The sequence below is a fragment of the Osmerus eperlanus genome, chromosome 24, assembly GCF_963692335.1.
Source record: "Osmerus eperlanus chromosome 24, fOsmEpe2.1, whole genome shotgun sequence".
In the NCBI taxonomy this organism is placed as follows: domain Eukaryota; kingdom Metazoa; phylum Chordata; class Actinopteri; order Osmeriformes; family Osmeridae; genus Osmerus; species Osmerus eperlanus.
In genome coordinates, this window is record NC_085041.1 from 6540601 (window position 1) to 6554214 (window position 13614).

General features: G+C 48.7%; 1 protein-coding gene across 1 annotated transcript in view; it reads right to left on the minus strand.

Annotated features, from left to right (window-relative positions):
• Positions 1-13614, minus strand: part of rnf13 (ring finger protein 13) — a 29712-nt gene that overhangs the window by 6718 nt on the left and 9380 nt on the right. Inside the window, exons 4-8 of the mRNA XM_062450505.1 lie at positions 12939-13064; positions 4244-4331; positions 3288-3378; positions 2313-2418; positions 1986-2079 (exon numbers count right to left, since the gene is read on the minus strand). Of these exons, the coding sequence (XP_062306489.1) occupies positions 1986-2079; positions 2313-2418; positions 3288-3378; positions 4244-4331; positions 12939-13064 (505 nt within the window). The remainder of the gene's footprint in view (positions 1-1985; positions 2080-2312; positions 2419-3287; positions 3379-4243; positions 4332-12938; positions 13065-13614) is intronic.

Below are 13614 nucleotides of genomic sequence, written 5' to 3' on the forward strand. Positions count from 1 at the left end.
ATGCCAGGGGTCCGCAGAGTGATTTACAGGCCTCTCCGCGATTCCAGGTTGTCATCGCTTCCATGCAGGGCGACAAACAGATAGGTTAGTCTGGTGTGGGCTTGGCCAGCGATTAGTAGAAGTCGGAGATTCCAATCTGTCCCGGAACACCAATGCCAGCGTTCACCTTCCATTTTGACATGGCGCCAAACTGGGTTGGTAGACATGATAATATGGCCTTCTGGAAACTGCCAACATGGCTTACGTTGGCATGCCGGAATTCCATCATGCATTATCGGCCAATAGAAACACAGGTGAACAACCTGGAAGAAATGTGGTTCTGGGAAAGAGAAGCTTTGTCTTAACTTCGTTTTACCTGCAAACCTTTTAAGACAAAGTCAATGACACACATGGTATGGTCTCTTCAGAGTCAAACAACATGAATGCCAGCAATGTCAAACACAGTGGCACATGGCCAAAGAGGAAGCCACCTACTTATAATCTCCATCATCCCAACAACAGGTGAACCCACAGCCGGCAACATTTTTTTATTTGACTGTGACGAACACAGCCCATGCCAGAAACTGCAGTCCAAATGTGTGTGTGTGTGTGTTGTCGCAGTCTCTACAAAGCATGTCCAACTACCAGCCAGCCAAAGAGTAGGGGTCTCTGTTAGAAACCTCCAATTACCAGCTCTGTGAGGGGCTCACTTAGTATGCACCACCCAGATGCAGCCAAATGCTCCCTCTGTGTTCCCTGCACAGCCGATTCTGATCTGGGGCTTCCCACCCCAAACCTGCAGGGGCCTCTCAAACTCCAGGCAACACTGCACAGCCTTAACCCTCGTGCTGCCTTCGGGTCACATGACCCAAAGGTTCACAACGAACCATCGTTGTGTTTACCCAATTTCACCCAATACAAAAACAAATAAAAATAATTTTCTTTTAACCATTGCAATGTGGGGGGTCTGAGACAGCCCGACAGTTAAAAGAAAATGCTTCACTTTGTTTTTGTATGAGGTAAATTTGTCGCAATACGACAGTGGGTCACAATGACTGATGGGTCAGAATGACCCGAAGATAACACAAGGGTTAAGTGAAAATTGCCAACAACCCAGTGCTACTCAGGACTGATGTGGAAGGGCAAAAAACATAATTTGCATTGCAAAACGATGCTTTAAAATTACCTTTGTGTTGAGAAAGAGGGGGGGGGGACACACACCAAATGAAAGTATTCTGATGTCCAGAACTTTCTAAATGAAACTGGAAGCTTAAAAGTGAAAACAGAAGACGTTTTGAAGTAAACCTCGCTAGAAAGAGGAGACATTTCACATATCCAGTCGGTCAGAGATCGTAATGCCGTGGCATTCCATACACTCAGCCATGTGTCTCGTCTCAACAGAGAGGAGCTTTTATATGGGCAAAGGCCTTTGTGAAGAAATCGGGCCCATATTAATCCGATTAAGTCATAGGCCCAGTGCTCCCTGGGAGAGGTGTCATAGAGCGTTCATAAAATCACACTCCTGGGCAGGTCATATGACACAGGGGCATCGTAGGGGAGCGCCAAAGTAAGAGTTCATTTCCCCCAAGGTCACGGTTGACAGATTGTGTATCTTCTGTTCTGGAACATTCACATTGCCCCGAAGCAGAGGATAAAGGTTGCGTAGATAAAGGAGGCTATAGGAAAAGACGACCAGATAACCAGTTGCAATAAATGAAGTGAAGGCCTTTACGATCCTAATCTCTTCGATCTGGTTGATGCAAACTGAGGCAGGCAAACAAACAGTTTGACACACCCTATTTTTAGATTCTTTGTGACACATCTGCTTGTTGTCAGATACTCTGCTCTCGCTTTCAAGCAACCACATCAGCCCAGAAAGAAAATTAGCAAGATCCCATAAAACTGGAGCTGGAACAAGCATATCTTCGAAACCCAAACACACAAATTGAGCGGACTGCGGCTTCAATTAGCAGAGACCTGGAGTTCATGCAGCCATGGCTGTGTACCTTTCTTGTACTTGTGAATGGGGAGTTTCTTCAGCTGGTCCTTGCGCAGGCGGCTCCTACGGGCCCGATGTCGATCCTGGACAAACTTGGTGATCTGAGAGGAAAGGGAACAGTCAACAACAACAGCCGGTAGCTTACGAACCCCAACAATCCCCCCCCCCCCCCTGTCCAAGTAACTAGAAACACTTGTTTGATCTTAAGGAGAGGAACACCTCACAACGCTCCGCCCGGGGCAGTGCTACCCACGCCATCGTTACGACCTCCACCCTCGATGAGGTCAGAGTTCCACGGGGCAGTTCACACAACGGGCGGGCGAAGGCGACCTACCATGAACACGACAATGAGGATGAGGCAGATCCCCACGATGATGAGGAAGGGGATCAGGTAGTACTCCAGCGGCAGGCTGAAGTCTGGCATGAGGACCACGTGACCCCTGCCCAAGCGCCGCGGCCCATCGGGGAGACGGCGAGAGAGAGAGAGACGGCAAAACGTTAGTCGGTGGCCATCGGGGGCCTTCCGGATAACGTCGACCTACACGCGGGAACTTCGGGGGCATAGATAGGCAGGCTAGCTTGTCGACGCTAGCCTGCAACGGGAGGTGACTCGTTTCCAATTTGTCCAGTGCACATCACACGAAGGGGCTGTCACGTAATGGCTCGTTCGTCTGCTTAACGAGATTTCACACTGGTAAGTGAGGGGTTACGGGCCGATAACACCCATTTGCTACACTCCCCTGTCATCACGTCATTGCACAGATACACGGGGGCTAATTCCGTTCACGGTGATGTGGTACTCGGGACATGCACAGATAATATGCAATGTCTGGATGAAAGAGATACAAACCCCGATGAAAAAAGGATGTTAAAGATTAAGAAAAGAAATGTAAAAAAAAAAAAAAAAAGCAAGGCCTGCTTTAGGCTATTTTGGAGGGACTGATGAACTAATTCCCAGTTTATCACTTCAGCAGAGTACTAGGGTAGTGATGACACATTAATAAATGAATCCTTTCCCTTTGGTTATGGCACCATGTTAATTGCAGCCATTGTGATATAATAATGTAGAAGAGGCTTGGACTGCAAACAGACTGTCACAGCTGGTTAACAAGAGTGGTTAATCAGCCCTTTGTCGACGTTTCCTGATTGAAAGTCGTAATATAAAAGGTCCTATGTAATCTACATTATGCTGACAGATTCATAGAGACAGCATTCTTGGACAGTCTTGAATTCAAAGTGCCTCTGCTCTGGGCTCAAATTAGCCTTGATGTTGATAGACGTGGAAATTAGATTTCTGTCTCAGACTCACCCCTTGTCGTATATGTAGTCCTCTTTCAGAGATACGGCAGTCTCCTCACTCACAAACACAGATGGAATGTCTATCTGCTTCAAAACGTCCACTAAAAGAAAAAAGAGAGATGCTAACAGTTACGAATACAGACTTAGCATATCAATGCCTCAAACAGAACATTACACTTGGAGCTAGTAGAAGACACAACAACAACAACAAACTAAATATGTTTAAAACATGTGTTTTTGTACATATATAAAACTGTTAACTGGCATGGGACAAACATTTGACCAGTATTACACTCCAGTCAGAAGTACGTGTAAGCTAAGGCCGTTTAGCTACGTTCACTTGCAGTGAGTTTCTTGATTGCTAGCCCGAGGCGGATGCCTCATGACTCTGCTCATGCATATTTCTAGGCCATATCTTTGGCCATTTTAGTCGTTGCCGGGCCAACAGAACAACCGGTGCAGACACCGCTGGGATGGTTGACAACTCCGGCAAATCCACAACCCAAAGTTGGGCTGTGGATTTGGACTGGGGTCCAGTGTTCCGTGGATCAACAGAATGAAGAACTTTCTGTTTAATTCATAAGCCTTTAATTACTTATTGACATTTTCCGAAATGTGCAATGGGGCGGTGGAAATCAACAGCTCAGATATTCATATCTCATCGAAAGCGATATAAACAAGGGTAGGTTATGCCAGGATAAGCGTGGGCAGTCAAAATCTTTCGGTGGGTTGGATCTTGTTTGGGCCATCCCAAGACATTGGAGGCTGCAGCATTCCTCCACAACCACGGCAACAGTACGAGAGAGAGACTTCAGATCTCTCGAGCTATTCCTGGGGCTCCTGGCCTGGTCTTGGTGTTATCAAAGCTGCACTGTCTCCCGGAGGAGGAAACACATGAGCAGACGACCGTGTGCTGTGTGTTTGTGTGTGTTTATGCGGAGAGGGGAAGAGAGAGGGGGAACTTACGATCATTGGATCCCATGCTGATTAAGTCATCAGAGTCCACATTGTGAACAATGGCGGCCTTGTAGCCGGCCTTCTGTGCATTTAGGACCTGGGGGGAGACAAAACCGTAGTGTTGTGTTGTGTTGGTTGCTTGATTGTTTGGTTCACATGCAGCTTCAATTGAACCCCCCAGCCCATAATCCCATAATACTGGATTCAACATCCCACAGGCCAGCAAACACAACCTCCAAACCATGCTTCTGAAGCCTATCCCGACCACCAGCAAGGAGACCAAACTAGAACTGAACCTGGGACACCGGCAGTGTCAAAACTGTGTCACCTCAGTAAGCCGGCCCAAGACCCTCCAGGCAGCTTACTCTGAATGTGAGCAAGGTTTACTGAACCAATTCCCTCACATCAACGTCATCGTGTCCGGTTTTGCACCGAGCATCATCCAGCCCTCATGTGCTGCGCTGCAAAGACTCATGGGGGCCATTGTGCTCTAGTGTGACCGACGCAACCTCCGAGAAGGGGGTGGGTAAACGCCGCACAGCCATATCCTTCCATCACCATGCATTTTGCATGGCCCATATGGGTCAAACGCATGCATATGAATTAGTTATACCATCTATAAATGAGAACAAGAATGAATTCATTCCAGAACGACTTCATAAAAATTCATTCGTGTTGAAAACTAGAAATCTACAGCATACTGTATGTTACACACAGTTTATAAAGTAGTGATATTAAAAAAGAGAGTCGAAATAAAATGCAAATGAACCCAATAACCAAAGTAATAACATACCACCCTAACACCCTTATTTACATATTATCATTGAGTTGGACAGGGCAAACAAAGAACAACATCTCTCTGATGTTCTCAACACATTTCTAGGCTTTTACCTCAGGGCACATGTGGAACCTGGCCTGGCTGGCAACCTCTTACGGTTAAGTTCAGCTCACCTGTTCAGTGTGTCAGGGTATGTGTTGGTTGGTTAGTTACTTCCTTTCCTCATACCAAGAAGACAGCCAAAATGTAGAAGACTGTCACAGTCAGAGTGGGAAAGTACAGATTTATATTTTTCATACCTCCTGTGGTGTCATTCACACACACACAGCTTTTTCCCCACAAATGGTTGCATCAAAGACTGCAAACCCGCCCCCCCACCCCCATGAGATTTTGTTCCAGAAAAAGACATGGTACAGTCTCAGATCTATCAGTCTGTGTGTGTGTGTGTGTTTGAAGTCTGATGTGTGCAGTGCAGACCTGGTGCAGCTGCTACTCTCTGCCAGGCATTTAAGTCGGAAGATTTTTCAAATCAAATTATTGATTAAAGATTCTCAGTTCCTGTGTGAATTTCTTATCGTAATAAAAAGTAAAATAATGACACAATCAAATAATATTAAGCATATGTTTAACCTCAACTTAAGCAACCATAAGCAGGTATACACAACTGCAAAAGCTAAGGGGCTGAATCATGTTCAAAGATCATTTGACACATTCTAAATTTAACCCAAAGAGTATGATTTTCCGAAGGCTGGGGAGCTGCTTTATGAATGATTTACTGTAGATGCGTTACTCCTGTGGAGGATTTTAAACTCGACCCCAGCGACAAGGCGAAAGTGAGACTGTCGCGCAGGAGAGCGTACCATGTAAAGAATAGGGGTGAGAAATCACTTTCTCCTCGTCAGACTGCTGTAGAGGCGAAACGTTGTGTGTCCGTATAAATAATGGATGGGTGTCTCTCCGGTGGTTCTCAGTGGTTGCCTGGTGTTGTGTGCAACCCCCACGGGGGGCTAGCACTAGCTTGTTAGCTCTGCAGCTAAGCGAGAGCTAGCCTGCTCTGTGCATAGCAGATGCTAGCGAATCAATAGCACAGGAGTGAGAGAACAAGCGTGTGTTTCTGGGTGGGAAGTGTGGGGTTCCAGACTGTGAAGGTTGCATCAGTTCTGGGTTTTCATGAGCGTGTTTAATGCCAGTGGTTGTCTGCACGGCACGGTCTGTGTGAGAGTTTGTGCCCGCGGCGAGGCTCCATTGGGCTATGCGTTCGCCTGTGAGGGTGTATTGTGTGTTTGTTTATCAATGGCTACAGTGTGAGCGAGGGGCACAGACGCACAAAAATATGCTTTGTGTCTGCACACGGCTGTATGCTGGTCACAGTTGTGTGTGTGTGTGTGTCCATGTATGTGAGGCTTCCTTTGAGGAGAGACGGAGGAAGCTGGTAGCAGATGATTCTGGTTAACCCTTGTTGTGCCTTTGGGTCTTTGTGACCCACCGTCGTGGTGCAAAAGGTGGGTCACAATGACCCGAAGGCAGCCTAACGGGGCCAATGTGAGTCTCGCGCTCCCTTCCCCCTTCATTCCCACTGTGGGGAGGTGCTGGGAGGGATATGGGCCAGCAATTGGGCAACGTAGGGGCAGAACTGGCATTACTGAAAGCTGCAGAACCGACAAGCTGGTGAACCATTGATGAGGTCATTATGAATCACTTCCAAGACTATTTCTAGGTCCCAGACATCTTCGTTGTAGAAGGAAATGTGTGTGTTTTCGTTGAAAGGGTTTCTCGGGCCTTATCCACAGCTAAATATGGAGATATTGATACGTTTTCACCCCGCGCTATCTCGGCGTTAAGACAGGGTTTGGGATTTTGTTGTTCTTAGAAGGGTTTTAAAGCTTGGATGCTATTTTGGCCCTTGCCTCTCTGATGCCAGCATGTGGTCTGGCAGGAATCTGAGAGGAATTCAACCTCTGGTGCTTCACAGAAGGTTTGTTTAGGCAGAGATAAGGACATTCAGAGCATTCCTGTGACTGCAGGATAGGGAGGAGGGAGGAGGGGAGAGAGAGGGAGAGAGGACAGAGGGGAAAGGAGCCATGAGAGCCATGAACCCTCACGATAAGAAATCAATACACAGGATCAGAAAGGGACTGCCAAAATGCTCTTCAACATCCTGCCCGAAGGCACAAGACGACCACGACCCATCGCGACGACAACATCCTTCGCCACAGTTTAACAACTTGTGCTACTCCCCCGGCATCAACCCCCAGAGACAGCCGAATCAAAACCACCCTCCTTCAATGGCGTGCGTTCACAAGCGCTCTTTGAACTTCAAAACCTCATAAACTTTCGTCGAGTCTACGGGGCGAAAGCGGTAAACCCCTCGTGGATTCGTCCGTATTCTCTTGAAGCACAGGGTTGGTTCAAAAGGATGTAACTGAGTGGAGCGATGTGGCGATAGGGGATTCTTAAGCTGGGCGCGACGCTGCATAGCCCGGGGCGTGCTCGAGGCGGGCACAGGCTCTGGCGCTCACATGTGGCAGCGACACAACGAGCTGCGACAGAAAACCTTTCAAATAAGCACCTGCGTACTTCCACGAATGTGTGCGGCGCCACATCAGGTAGGGCGAAAAATAACAAAGGTGCGAGTTCGCCGCCGTCGCAGAGAGCGTGGTGTTAGTGGCGTCGACAAACAAACCGAACGGTACGTTCTCTGTGTTTTTGCCTCACTTCCCCAACCAGGATGTGTGTCCACCAGAAAAGGTTGCAAAGTGACATGCTGCGGTCTTCCAGTACAAGGACAAAGAGATCGAAGGAGGACGGGGCGAGTGTGGCCAGAAGCCTTATCAGACCTCTCTCCCGTTGGTCATGGATGACCACCCATTTTTAAACTGTTCCACCTGAACATAAGACTAGTACCACTATTAACCCTTTACATGCCCTAGTGCTGCAAAAAGTAGTCAGGGTTCACTGACATTCTTTGCCTGCCTGAGAACGAAAGACAAAGTTATATAAGATTTGTTTACTGAAAAGGGCGTTACACTGGCACACAAACACACACACACACACACACACAGAACCCTCTACCCTAACAGTGGGATTTGCAGCCTTGGTGTTGATGATGGAGACAGATAGCATCAGTAATCACAGCAGTTTCATCAGTGTGTGTGTGGTTGTGTGTCCGCGCTGCCTGCCAGCTCTGCAGAAATCTACAGGCTCGACTTCCCAGCCTCCCTCTTGGCCAGACTTTGTTCTTCTCCCTTCGTCTTCCTCGCTGTTTATACAGCAGCTCCCAATCTGTTCCTCTCTGCCCTGATCTGGACTCGCGCTCCTTGATCTTTCCCTTACCCCCCTCCCGTCTCCCTTTTCTCCTATCCCCCTCCCCCTTTTTTAACTTCCATAAGTCTATGACACTCTGTGTCACCCCCCCCCCCTCTCTCTTCCTGCATCTCTCCAACAGCTTCCCTGCACTGCCAATTCGTTCAACCCCTCCTCACCACCTCCCTCACCACCTCCCTCCCCCCTCCCCTCCTCCCTCCCTCCCTCCCTCCCTCTTTAGCTTTTCAGAGGAATCTGCTGCAGAGTGAGGCTTGGTTTCAAGGTTCAGACTCCTGATTAGATAGGAGCTATTGAAACTGCAAGGAGGGGCCTGCAACTGATAATACTGCACAGCTGCAATGCACTGGTACAGCAGCCTGTGTGTGTGTGTGTGTGTGCGCGCACATTTGTGTGTCTATCGTCTGTTTGCTATGTGGGTGTGTGAGTGCTAAAAGAGGGAGAGTTGCGGGTTATAGTGTATGTGATAGTGTATTCAGTGTATGTGTGTGTGTGTGTGTGTTCGCCACTCCCTGGAGATAAGATCACAAGGCCGCCATGTCATTCAGGCCAGCCAAGGTAACAGGCAGCCAGGGGTGTTTAGTACCACAACAGTACACAGAGACATAACGACAGGAGATAAGCCAATTCCTTGTACACACACACACATAGATATAGTCACAAGAGAGGCTGGCTCTTCAGTGGCACTTAAAGAGGTGTGGCACTTCAATGGCAGAGCAGAAGTACCCTGGAAAGAAGCGTGTTGAGAAAGGAGACAGAGAGCTGGTCTTAACGTGAAACGTTGCCTTTTGACGTTTTATGGTTTATGGTCACAAACGTCCTCCCTTCGTTTTGTCGATTCCCACCCCTCAGAGTGGAAGACGTGAAGGACACAGACAAATGAAGGTTGGATGGAGAAAGAAGGGGGAGAGACAGGCAGACGTGGAGAGATAGAGACTCAGAAAGAGAGAGAGAGAGACTCAAAGAGAGAGAGAAAGAGAGAGAGAGAGACAGAGAGACAGACTCAGAGACAGAGACAGAGAGACAGAGACAGAGACAGAGAGAGACTCAGACAGAGACAGAGAGACAGAGACAGACTCAGAGAGAGAGAGTGTCTCTCGAGAGCGGCGGAGGACAGAGAGACCCCATCATGTCCATGGTGATTTGAGGGCGAACACGCCTGGGTTGTTGTGTGGCGCTGAGACCAACGAGGGAGCTGTGCTGAGAGTTTCAGCACGTGTTATATAACACCCTTATTGTGTCAGCGTGTGAATGTATGGAGCGACTGTGTGTGTGCGGCGCAGGAAGAGTGTCGATTTGCTGGCTTGTTCTCTCTCCCCTAATGCCTTCGGTGCACCATTTGAGGAGGTATAGGGCTAGCCTCCCCCCCCCCCCCTTTTTTTTTTTTTACATGGAAAGGAAGGGGGGGTGAGGGGCCGTGTTGGGTTTCCTGTCCCGTCCCCCTTTCCCCCACAGCTGGGGCCGTACGGGTCACCAACGAGGCCCCCCATCCCCTCCCCTCCCCCCCTTTGCCCTCCCCCCACTCCCTCAACCTCCATGTCACAGGCTCAGCATGCAGGAAGTGCTAACCTTCTCCCTCCCCTCCCTCACCCCCGCCAAATCTCTAGAGAGACGGCTGTTCTAAATGGAGCTGGAATCCCCTTCCCACTGCAGGCACACGCGCACACACGCGAGTATGTGCGCGTGCACACTGCGCGCACACACACACACACACGTCTACCCATTAACGCCAAAAGCCTCCTCTCTTGATCCCTGCTCCCCTTCCCCTTACCGCCCCATCCTGAAAAATACCCGCGACATAGTCCCACTTAACGCACACACACGCGCGTTTTCACACACCCTTCACTCAACAAGTGTGAGAGCACATGCTTTATCTCCCATTATGTCTGGGGTTAAGTTAAAACAATGCCCGGTTATGTTTTCGATCACATGCTGCCAGTTAGCATGATGCTAGCTCCACAGATATGCCGGGGGAAGAATCTCCATCGTTTCATTTATTTGTATCCCTTGGCTGCCGGTTTGGAGCCCAAATGGCGCCCTATTTCTCTTTCAATTCTCTAATACTGGAGATCCTTTAATGTTAAAGTCTGGAAGAAGTTCTGGAGCAAGGGACTAGACTGAGAATTGGTATGTGTGTAGATCTTCTTTCCCGAACCCCCCCCCCCCTCCATCTCATCCTCCATCTCCCCCATTGAGGAGATTTATAAGTGCTCAATCATAAGTCTAGAGGCCTGGGGACTGACAGCAATCTTCTAACACACACACACACACACACACACACACAGACCATGTAACACACACACACACAGACCATGTAACACACACACACACAGACCATGTAACACACACACACACACACACACACACACACACACAGCTCCTCACACTCACACACACAGCTCCTCACACTCAAGATCCGGTTTCAAGGCCCAGACCCCTTACAGTACGACCCCCCCCCCCCGCCCTCTTTTAATGGACACTGGACCGGGTCCAACGGCGGACGGACCCTTCCCCGGCCGTTACGTAACACGGCCGTCCGCTCCGCACAGAGACCGGCCACAGCCGCCTCAAGTCTCCAGCACACTATGTTCCGTCCAACAGAACCGTTTACATTTGGACATGGTGTTCCTACAGCAAGACTGCGTTATGGCACACAAACACAGCTTATTAATTTTTCGGGGGTGGGGGGGGCAAAACAAAACACATTTTGTTTTAGAGGAGCGGTTTGTTTTGGACGTGTGTTGGGGTCAGTTCATTCGATGGTTTCAGGGGCTGAACATGTCAGCCTGCGTGCAGCTGGGATAACCGTTCCTGATTCGACTCCATCGTGTTGAAGTGAGACCGGGGGCCGTTTATATCGTTTCTAAGATACGTTCTAAGATCAGTTTGAGGTCAGGGCAATGCGGCTGAGCTAAGGAATGAGGTACAGGAAGTGCTGGTCCCGGATCAGCAAATCGGCATGTCGGACTCGGACCGGCACGGTGAAATGAGGCGGGGGAGAGGAAGGGCATCCGGTTTCACTCCTGCCAAGGAAACACCTCGTCTGTGAGTGTGTGTGTGATGCAGAAAGGCCTTATAAGGCATTGGCAGGCCAGGGAAGAGAGGGGGAGAGAGTCATGCACACCACAGCCAAAGACTGAATGCTAACCAGTCTTTCTCCCCCTCTCTGAATCTCCATATGCCTTCTATCTCCTCTCACAATCAATCTATTATGTCTTAACATCCATCTGGCACCTCCTCATTTTCCCAAAAACTTTTCGACACAATCCTTTCGGCCATTTTTACCTCCTTTTCTTCTCTCCTCTTTCTACCCCAGGTCTTTTTACTTCTACATAAGGACTGTATTTGGATGTTATAAACTTGAAATCTTGTATAAGTCATTCACAACCAAACAGACTTCAAAAAACCACTTCCCCCCTCAATCCTGCTCCAGCCTTACACCATCACATCGCCCTCCTGGTTCGACCCCCCCTTCCCCAGACCTCCTCCCCGCCCCAACTCCTCGCTTCCACCCCGTCCCTCTCCCCTCCTCCCCTCCCCACCTCCGTGCAGCACGCGGATGGCTTCACTGTCGGGTTGAGTGATGATGCAGATCGAGTGTGCTCTCCACGGCCACTGGGACGTCGAAGGAAACACACAACTTAGCCGACAACTCAGGCGCCGCCTGCCACACACACGCACGCACGCACGCACACACACACACACACCTAACGCATGACTCAGACAGACACACGTTTGAATAAACACTCCACTCAGTACAGAGAGAGCAGCCATGTACAGTCATCCTGAGGGTCTTCTGTTCCTTTTGACTATGGAAGCTTAATTTTTTGGTGGGAACCGAAACACATTTGACTGTTAAGAAAGACTAACTCGTTCTTCACTTTAATGTTCGTGTTTTTGGCCGAAACGTTTGTTTTTAATCTCCCTCCTTACGATTCAAGCTTCAGCGTGGCTTTCAATGTCATCTTTATAGATTAGTCTGTGTAATCCTTATTTATTTTAACACCTAGAAAGGTTGGATGCTTTGAGGTCAAAAGGCTGAGTCCACTGCACCGGCTAATGGACCAGTCAGCAGAGAGGAAAGCAGGGGATGAGCTGAGGGAGGGAGGGAGGGAGACTGCCAGAGTGCAAACCAAGGAAGTCCAGGCACTTCCTGAATGTCTCATCTAACGAGGCTGATCCAAGATCAGTCTTTCCTGTTTTTATTCCTCCTCATTGGTCATTAGGAAGCAAAAATAGTACACTGATTCCAGATCGGTGCTTAAAGACCAAGGTCATTGTACTCTGTGTAGAGAGACTGGATCATGGTGGTGAGGGACAGGTAGAGGCCCTGGAACTGACCACGGGTCAGATTTCCTTATGACTGATCTGTCACAAGTAGCTAACAACCAAGTCAAATGTATCTGTTTACACCTATCAAATGATGCTGGATCAGATATTACCTCAAGGTAGGGAGAAAAGAATAATGCCGTTCTAGTTAGGATACCTAGATAAAAGTTTTAGTGTGTGTGTATTTTTTGATTGCATTTCTTTTTTTTACTGACCGACAAATGAGTGAAAGGTGCTTTCCAGCCTTGCTTCCAGAGGGAATCTGAGCGTGCGTACCTTGACATCAAAGTTGCAGTCGAAGCGCTTGATGAGCACGATGAAGGCGCTCGTCAGGTTGTCCCGCAGGGGCGGAGGGTCGATGGGCTCGCAGGCGTTCTCGGGCCGCGCGCCAACCAGGAAGCCCTGCGGAGGTGTGACGTCACAGAGCGGAAGCGTCAGACGCGGGGGGGCCCCTGACTGGCCACTGCATTTATAGGTCAAATTATTAATGATATGAACGCTGTTGGAGACTATTCCTGATAACCCGGAATGGGGATTGGATTCTAATCTAAAAGATGAAACAAACTGAAATAAACAGGAGATCAAATATTGACAACGTTGCCTCGGGGTATGACAAGCTAATCTTCCGCTGGTCTGGAGTCTCACGAGATGGAGGAAGGGGAGGGGGTTTGTGTACAAGATGATGACTTTCTCATAGCCTCTCTCTCCAATAACCCCAGATCCTCTTTACCAGTTCTATCTTTCTTTCCCTTGGTTTTGCTGGATGAATGTGCAGAAAATGGAGCGACAAGCAAAAAAAGAAAGAAGGAAAGAAAGAAAGAAAGAAAGAAGGAAAGAAAGAAAACTTGGAACTATTGCTTTTAGTATCGTAGGTCACCAACTAGCATTGTTCTATATCCATATACTGTATTTACGTGCATATCTCTTCATCACCTTGTATTAATAGTGTGTG